Raw genomic sequence first — 8,711 nt, forward strand, 5'->3', positions numbered from 1 at the left:
CATGATGCTGAACCAAGCCATGAAAGACCCCAACAATGAAGACGCTGTTTACATCCGGTACCGCACGGATGGCAGTCTCTTCAATCTGAGGCGCCTGCAAGCTCACACCAAGACACAAGAGAAACTTGTCCGTGAACTACTCTTTGCAGACGATGCCGCTTTAGTTGCCCATTCGGAGCCAGCCTTTCAGCGCTTGACGTCCTGCTTTGCGGAAACTGCCAAAATGTTTGGCCTGGAAGTCAGCCTGAAGAAAACTGAGGTCCTCCATCAGCCAGCTCCCCACCATGACTACCAGCCCCCCCACATCTCCATCGGGCACACGAAACTCAAAACGGTCAACCAGTTTACCTATCTCGGCTGCACCATTTCATCAGATGCAAGGTTCGACAATGAGATAGACAACAGACTCGCCAAGGCAAATAGTGCCTTTGGAAGACTACACAAAAGAGTCTGGAATTTTCTTAAACAAAAGTTGCTTTTAATTATCTTTAATTAACTTTAACTTATTACTATTAACTTAACTTAATCCCCTTCTAATTCTAAGCGCATGGGTATGTAATGTGTATATGTTCAGAAAAGTTATTTGATTCACGGTCCAATCTCACTTCTCACTCCTCCAAGTTCACCATTATCAGGCAATTCTTATACTGTGCACAAAATTTAACATTTATGAATTTCACCAGGCTTTGGTGCTTGAAAAGTAAATGGTTACTGCTCAGGAAGGTTCTTGTCAGGAGGCGTGGCATGATGGCGGGTTTTCAGAGAGAGATTTGTTGCTCGTTGGACACCCACAACTGATCTCTTCTGATCAGCCCCTTCAATGTCTTGCCAAATAAACTTGACCCATCAGGGTTTTCCAGGTGATAACCTCTTTCTTTCAGGTCACCACAGAGTTCCTTTTTGTTTCCCTTATTTCAAGTGAAACATTATACAGCCAGCCATCTCCTCTTATATGGACCACAGGGGCTTTGAACAGGCTGAACTAAGAACTCACAACCAGTCTTCAAAATGGGGTTTTTCCACAAGCTTGCCAGTTTATGTTCCAGTCCCAGCTGCTGAACTGTAGAACTGAATTCTCTCTCTTTCTCTCAGAGAAAACCATGTGACCCTCTTAGAATAGCTCTCTGCACTCATACAGGCTGCAGAACAGGATCTAATTCATTACTCCACAGCATGTCCAATTAACACCTACTTGTGAAGTCCTTACAGGCATTCTTCAAAGTTTTGCAAAGGCACTCGGAGCCTGAACTGTCTGGCTTGAGTAGAGCTCTGCCATTTTAAATGAGATCTGTTTTGAAGTGTTTGTATGTGACCTACACTAAAAAACCTGCCTCTATTTATCTCCTTTTAACACATATCTATATACAATATAAAATATAACATTATCCATCAAAACTGTCTTTCTTTTGCTTGTTTGGCTGTCAATTTCAAGATCTTCTCTCTTACTTCATAATGAAGAAATTTAACCAGTATCGAACGAGGTCTTTGATCTGGTTGTGGCTTTGGTGTCAGTGCTCTCTGTGCTCTCTCAATCTCAATGTATCCTTGAAATTCAGTTACCCCCAAAGATTCTGGAATCCAACGCTGTAAAAACTTATTAATTTCCTATCCTTCATTGCCTTAAGCCCAACAATCTTCATGTTATTCTTTCTGCTAAAATATCAATTTTTTGCATTAATTGTTTTTTTGTTGCAGCCGCTTCTACTTGTACTTTCAAAATGTTTTCTTTTAATTTTTTCATCCAGAACTTCAAATCTTTTGTCCACCTGCTGCATTAGTTTTTCTACTTTCCTTGTAAAATTCTTATTTTCAGCTATACTCTCTCCACATTTTTAACTTCTTCCATTAATAACATCATATATTGCTGGAAATTATGCATGTATTTTTTCATATCAGCTGTAGAAATAAATGACTCTTTAATTTTCCTCATCATTTTGTCCATAAATTCTTGTTCAGAACATATTTCTTGATTTTCTTCTTGTCCACTGGAGCTGGAAGCCTCGAGTCTTTTTTTAAAATTGCCTCAATTTTTAGTATTTTGCCCTTGCGCGACTCTTCGCGCATGCGTGGCCACTTCTTCGCACGTAGCAGGCAGCCATTGTCGGGAGAGAGGTCTCCCTGGCTCCTGGCTTATCTCCCCGCAGTACCTTCCGAACATCTCCTGGATCCTCCTTCGAGGTAGGCCTTTCTTCTTTATCTTGATCTTGCTCAACTTCTTGTATTACTGCAACCGGTTTTTCTTTCTTTGGTGACATTTTAAATTTTAAAAAAATCTTCAGACCTTTTTTATATTTTTCTTAACTTTTTCAACCTTTTTGACTTTTTTTCAACTTTTTCGAGGAGAGTACGGATTTACAGTCTAACTCTATGTCATCATATGACACGCCCTGTTCTTTTCTCTTGAACTCTTCCCCCAACCTCCCAAAAATCTTCCTCTCTACTGTCTCTCCACTTTTCCCACCTTGTGTCCAATACCCTATCACCTCATCCCCTCTACTGCTTCTCTCCCTCTTTTTCCCTCGATATACTTGATATCACTCCTTCATGTTTTAGTCTCAATAAAGCATCTAACCAGAAATGTTTACACCATTATGCCGTCTGATCTGTTGTGTTCCTCCAGCTTCTCACTGTTCACTCAAGATTTCAGCACCTACAATTTTGTGTTTCTTGATTTTAATTTAACTTGACATGGTCATCAGAGCTTTCACTGGGAACCAAGTTGCTGAGGACTGCACATGCAGTTATAATGGACCAACTATTTGGAGGACATTGTGCAAGCATCTTCCTTTTAGTTTTCCTTTATCAAAAAAATGAATAATCTAACTATTTTAAAGACATTGTTCCCAGTAATTGAGCCAATTAAGTATGTTTAAAAATAAAGGCAAAACTGACAATGCACAAATAGCAGGTTATAATGTCAGATTTTGTGGAATTTATGCAAAGTAACTACATTCTTACCTCTTTATGTTGTTTCCCCAGAATGTGCGTCTGCCATAGAAGTTCATTTTTTACTGGAATACTGCAAATCACACAGCTAAGATGACCTAAACTGTTATATGTTTAAATTGGTTAAGGTAAACCAAATTAAGAAATAATTTTATGGAAGAATTCAAATGCAAACATGTCATTAATATATGCTAACGTATGAAGTATAAATGCAAAAAAAGGTCAAAGTTTTAAAGTGGGTAAAGGAAAAGAAACGATGAACCAGATATTTTACTTAAAAGTTGGAAGGTCCATTCAGATGTATCAGTCATATAGAGACATAAGCAAGAGGACCCTTTGGACTTCCAAGCACATACTAAAATTCAGCCTTCCACTTCACAATTCTTTTTATCCCTGGACCCCTAGCCTATACCACCACAGTCCTTATAAGATGCCACACATTTGACCTGATAAACCTGGATAGTGCACAGCTTAATAAGCTCAATGATTTAAGTGTGAATAAAGAACTGCAGAGAGAATGGCAAGTACAAGTTAATTTCCTTTTTACTTTATTTCAATGTATTCATGTTCCAGTGCTTTTTTATTGTACACCATACTGATTTATTTAATAGATATAGCTTTTTAAATAGTTGCTCAGTCTTCTTAAAATGTTTGTGAACATCACAATCAATTCAAATATAAGATTTAATAGATAGTAAATCACAAAATTCTGTAGACACTGTGGTTGGAGTAAAAAACACAAAATGCTGAAGAAGCTCAGTAGGTCAAACAGTGTCCTTTATGTAGCAAAGGTAACATAACCAACGTTTTGGGCTTGAGCCCTTCATTAAAGTATGATAAAATGTCAGCAAGCATCCGAACAAGAGTGTGGGGGTGGGGGTAGGGCAAGGGGTGGCAAAGGCAAGAGATGATATGTGGAGAAAGGAGGGAGGGGAGAAGCAATGATGGGGAGGGGAGATGGTTGAGTGGGTAAAAGAACTGGAAAGACGGGAAAAGGGGGAAGGCAGGAAAAGCAAGCAGATTTAATGGGAAGCAATAGAGTCAATGTTAATGCCATCTGGCTGGAGAGTGCACAGACAGAAAATAAGGTGTTCCATCAATCTGCAGGTGGTCAGGGTGGGACAGTACACAAGGTCAAGTGTAAGAGTGGGAATGTGACTTGGAAATGAAATGGTTGACCACTGGGAAGTCATTGTGGTAGCAAACAGGCCGGAGGTGCTGAGCAAAGCGATCTCCCAGTCTGCGACCGGTAGAGAATGCCACAAATGGTGTACTGGATGCAGTAAATACATCCTCTGGATGTGCAAGCGAAGTGTTCCTTCACTTTAAAGGCCTGTTTGGGGCCCCTGACCATGGTGAGGAAGGAGGTGTGGGCACAAGTTTGCACCTCCTGCGGGCACAGAGGAAGGTGCCAAGTGTCCAATGGGTGTGGAGGGATAAGTGCCCGAGGGAATCGCAGAGGGAGCAGTCCCTGGGGAAGACCAAGAAGGGAGGAGAAGGAAAAATGTGTCTGCTGGTGGGATCCTGTAGTAAGTGCCGGAAATTCTGGTGGATAATGTGTTGGATGCAGAAGCTGGTAGGGTGGTAGGTGAGGATGAGGGGGATTCTGTGTTTGTTGTGTCTGGGGGCAGAGGGTGCCAGTGCAGATGAGCGGGAAACGGAGGAGATACGAGAGAGGGATTTAACAAATAGGAGACTAGGGTAGGGATATCCCAGCACTTCAGAAGGTTTCTGTCATTCTTTTCCTCCCTGAATTCACTCCATTGCCTCTTTTTGACATTGAATTTCCATTGCTTGAATTATTATTTTTTCACTCCTTAGATCCTTATTGATTCCCAGTATTTATCAACATTCTTGATGTACTGATGCCCTTATTATGCAACTTGCAAGCCAAAAACAAGTCTAATTAATGAAAGACTTTGCCAGAAGTCCACTTCAAATCTGGATAAATGCACACCCTCTACTTTGGACACTGGACACAGACTGGTAGATTGTTTAATTGAGCACTTCGCTTCTGTCCACTGTGTAACAGGGACCTCCCAGTGGCCAACCATTTTAATTCCACACACCAACATGTCAATCCGGGCCTTATGCACTGCCAGACTGAGATTACCCACAAATTTGAGAAACCACACCTAAAATTCCATCTGAGCACATTCCAACCTGACAGCATTAGTGTCAACTTCTCCAGTTTCTGTTGAACCTTTCATGAGAGTTTCTTTCTTTCCCTCTGTCTCCTATCCTTTCCTGCTCCATTCAGAGAGCTACCATCTCCTCCCAACATTTCTTTGTTTTTTTCCCCCTCATCTGCCATCTCACCCGTATCCACATTACCTCTTACCTGTTAGTCTGTGCCCTAGGCTCTGCTCCTTCCTTCTCTGCTCCCCCCCGTCTGCATCTTTTTAATTCAGGCACTTGCCAGCTTCTTGCTCATACCTTGACAAAGTACTCAGACCCGAGATGTTGGTTATCCTTTATTTCGTAAAGATGCGTGTGACCTGTTGAGTTTCTCCAGCACTTTTGAGTATTGCACTACCATCACAGCGTCTGCAGATGTTCCTGTATCTACCACTACTGATATCAAGATTTCAATTCTAGACTTTTCAATGACTTGATCTTAAATTCCACAACAACCAATCCAAGCTAGTGGATAAATAGTCTTGGGTGCAGGATTATCGTCCAGTAACAATGACTGTTACAGTGTTGCTGGAACTTCAATAGTAACAAAAGCTGCTTGTCCATCTGAAAAAATACACTGGACCACAATTTATTGCCTCTCCCATCAATGTAGTATTTCCATTGATAGGCAAAACTAGACTTTTTTTGGTTGAATTCTGATATAGGATTTGCTCCTGGAACCTTTGATTAAAAAACGTCATCTGATTACATGGATGAATGCAATTTTTCAGCATGAAAGTTTGTGTTGTTTTTCATCAAATAAGAAGGCAATTAAATATTATGAAACATTGTGCAAAAACATGTTTTTGGCATATATTTTCATAAATAAATCTGTATCCATTATCCCTGAAAGTTATTGTTTAAAATAAAACAACTTTTACAAAGTTAAAAAGCAATTGCTTTGTTGTTATGAGAAAACTTGCCGTTCTACTAACAAACATAAAATTAATGACTTCAGTCAAATCGTGCCTCACATCTCCATCAGTCTAGCTTATCTCTAGAACCTCCTGTGCTAATTGTGGAAGCTGCCTATCAGCCTGTAATCATGTGGGTCTCTTTCAGTTTCCTCCATACAATCATGAAATTGGCCAGAATAACATTGGTAATTATTTGCATTCAGAAATGCAATGAAAGAGAATCAAGTTTTTCCAGTTGAGAGCACAACCAGCTGAACACAGTTTTGGGCAATTTATTTTGTGCCAAACTGAAAACGTAATGATTGTCAAAGGCACATTTCCAATGGTGGCCAGATACCAGCAATACACACTATGGCTGCCATGAGATAGATAGATGCTGAAAGAGTGAACCAAAAATATTTGAGAGATACCTGGACATAGTCATAGAATTTAACGCCAGGAGGCCTGCATTCTAAGACAGTCAGGAGACCTGCTGAGGCATCATGGGAGTGAACTAGCAGTGTTTCAAGGCTCAATGATCTGTAGTGATATGGCTTATCCCTGCTGCCTTCTTAAATAAAGGCATAACATTAGCTATCCTCTAGACCTCTACCATTTCATCCATGGCTCTCAACGTTACCCCAAAAAAATCTCACAAGAGCCTCAGTAATCTAATCCCTTACTTTCCATATCATCCCAGGATACACCTGGTCAGGTGCTGGGGACTTATTTACATTAGGCTTTTCAGGGCCTCCAATATCACTTTCTTCGTAATGTTGATATTTTCCAGTTTCTTCCCCTGAACTCATGAGCTTCCATGCCTTTCTCAATGGTAGAGTGCTGGCCAGTTAAAATAACTGGCAGTCAGTCTCACTGAGGGAGTATTTCATGTGCTTGCTGGAAATTTCTGTCAGGAAAATCTATTGATGATCCAAAATCACCTGCATATTTAGGAAGAAACAGTTTCTGTTAAGAAAATGTTATCAGCCATAAATTGGGGCTCGAATGAAGACAGAATGCGACTAATGATGGCCTGCAGTAAAGGAAACCAACAATACCAGGAATTTGGAGTGTCCACAATACAACTACTCTTACATCAAGGTAGGTGATGTAATTTAACATGATCAATGCGAATTATGAGATGTGGCAGAGATCTGATTTAATCACTGCTTGATGAGGGCAGCAGTACTGGCATGGCAGCTTGGCCAAATGTCTTTCTACAGCATTTCACACATTATTGGGGTGGCACAGTGCCAGCGACCGGGACCAGGGTTTGAATCCTGCGTGTGATCTGAGTTTCTCCAGCACTTTTGTGTATTAAACTACAATCACAGTGTCTGTAGACTTTCCTGTTTAACACCAATAATAGATTTACTGATAAGGCATTCATTCAATGTGTCAACAATGCACACACTATTAACTAAAGCACACTCTGCTGATTTAGGGGTAAAACACAAGATTCTGTTGACACTGTGGTTAAGTGAAAAAACACACAAATGCTGGAGAAACCCAGCAGGTCAAACAGCGCCTTTATGTAGTAAAGGTAAAGATACTTCAACATTTTGGCCAAAACATTGGTGATGTATCTTTACCTTTGCTACACAAAGGCACTGTATGATCTGTCAATTTAGGATGTTTAATCAGGATTCATTGAGTTCTGAGGATGTCTAATCATTCTCCAATGTCTGTGGTGTTACATACATCATGGAAAAAGTCATAAAAGAGTGCAAAGGGTCCACATTACATTTGGAAGAATAGTACTGAGAGAATTATTGACATGTCTTAACATCAGAAAAATCATAAATGTATTAAATAGTCCCCAGTCCCATTTTATAATGGATTTTAAATCAATCTACCATTATGATCAATTTGCACATAAAAAAGAATTATTTAAGCAATTCCACAATAGGTAGATTCATTTATTAGTTTTGCCTCCTTTTCAGGTCTGCAAAGGGAAGTCACGTCCATGGACCATTTCAGAAATTCAACCTGTCATTTCGATGCAGGCAATTTATTTAAGAGTCAAGTATTGGGGACTAAAAACTACATTTTCATAATTTCATGCGATTCTGTGAACATTTTTGATGAAAACACTTGGAGGTGTGTGTGGGGGGGGGGGGGGGGTGGGGGGTGGCTTGGTTTGAGTACAGACGTGTACTGAATTTTCAGCTCTATGCTATGAAAAGGAATGATTGCAACCAGGATCTCCCCCAGTTGACGCTTTTGTTTGTTAACTGAGAAGGTCGAGGATCTGGGAGATCAGCAACGGGTTCACTCCCTTCATCACTCTGGCCTCTCCAAAAGGATATTTAGCGAGCGGGGACTCAATTCTTCTACTGCCCGCCGCCGAACGCTGTTTCTCCCTCATGAGCCGCCGCAGTTCCTGCTGGTTGACAACTTTCTTCTTCGGCTTGCCTGCAGCCGCCATCTTCGCTGAAAGAATCACTTCCCCTTGGCGTCAGGAAGTGTTTTCTTCCTGTCGCGTGACGTCGCTTCCACTGATTGGTGGAGGCGGAAGAGGGGTGGGGCAAAAGAAAAAGGATTAAAATAGCCATTACACTCTTGATCAAAGCTTATGTGCCAGAGGTAAAGATTTGCTTTTCTCTAATAATTTTTAAAAATATTTTACTTATAATAAGCACATGAATAAATACAGTTTTCAAATACCACAGTATTTCAAACTTTTTTCAT

At 40.5% G+C, this 8,711-nt stretch overlaps 1 protein-coding gene across 1 annotated transcript in view; it reads right to left on the reverse strand.

Moving 5' to 3' along the window:
• znf830 (zinc finger protein 830) overlaps nt 1-8,469 on the reverse strand; it is a 73,325-nt gene extending 64,856 nt beyond the window's left edge. The window contains exons 1-2 of the mRNA XM_069911949.1: nt 8,326-8,469; nt 2,959-3,054 (exon numbers count right to left, since the gene is read on the reverse strand). Of these exons, the coding sequence (XP_069768050.1) occupies nt 2,959-3,054; nt 8,326-8,448 (219 nt within the window). The 5' untranslated portion in view covers nt 8,449-8,469. The remainder of the gene's footprint in view (nt 1-2,958; nt 3,055-8,325) is intronic.
• Nucleotides 8,470-8,711: the final 242 nt, after the last annotated feature.

Source organism: Narcine bancroftii, chromosome 1 (genome assembly GCF_036971445.1).
Source record: "Narcine bancroftii isolate sNarBan1 chromosome 1, sNarBan1.hap1, whole genome shotgun sequence".
Lineage (NCBI taxonomy): Eukaryota > Metazoa > Chordata > Chondrichthyes > Torpediniformes > Narcinidae > Narcine > Narcine bancroftii.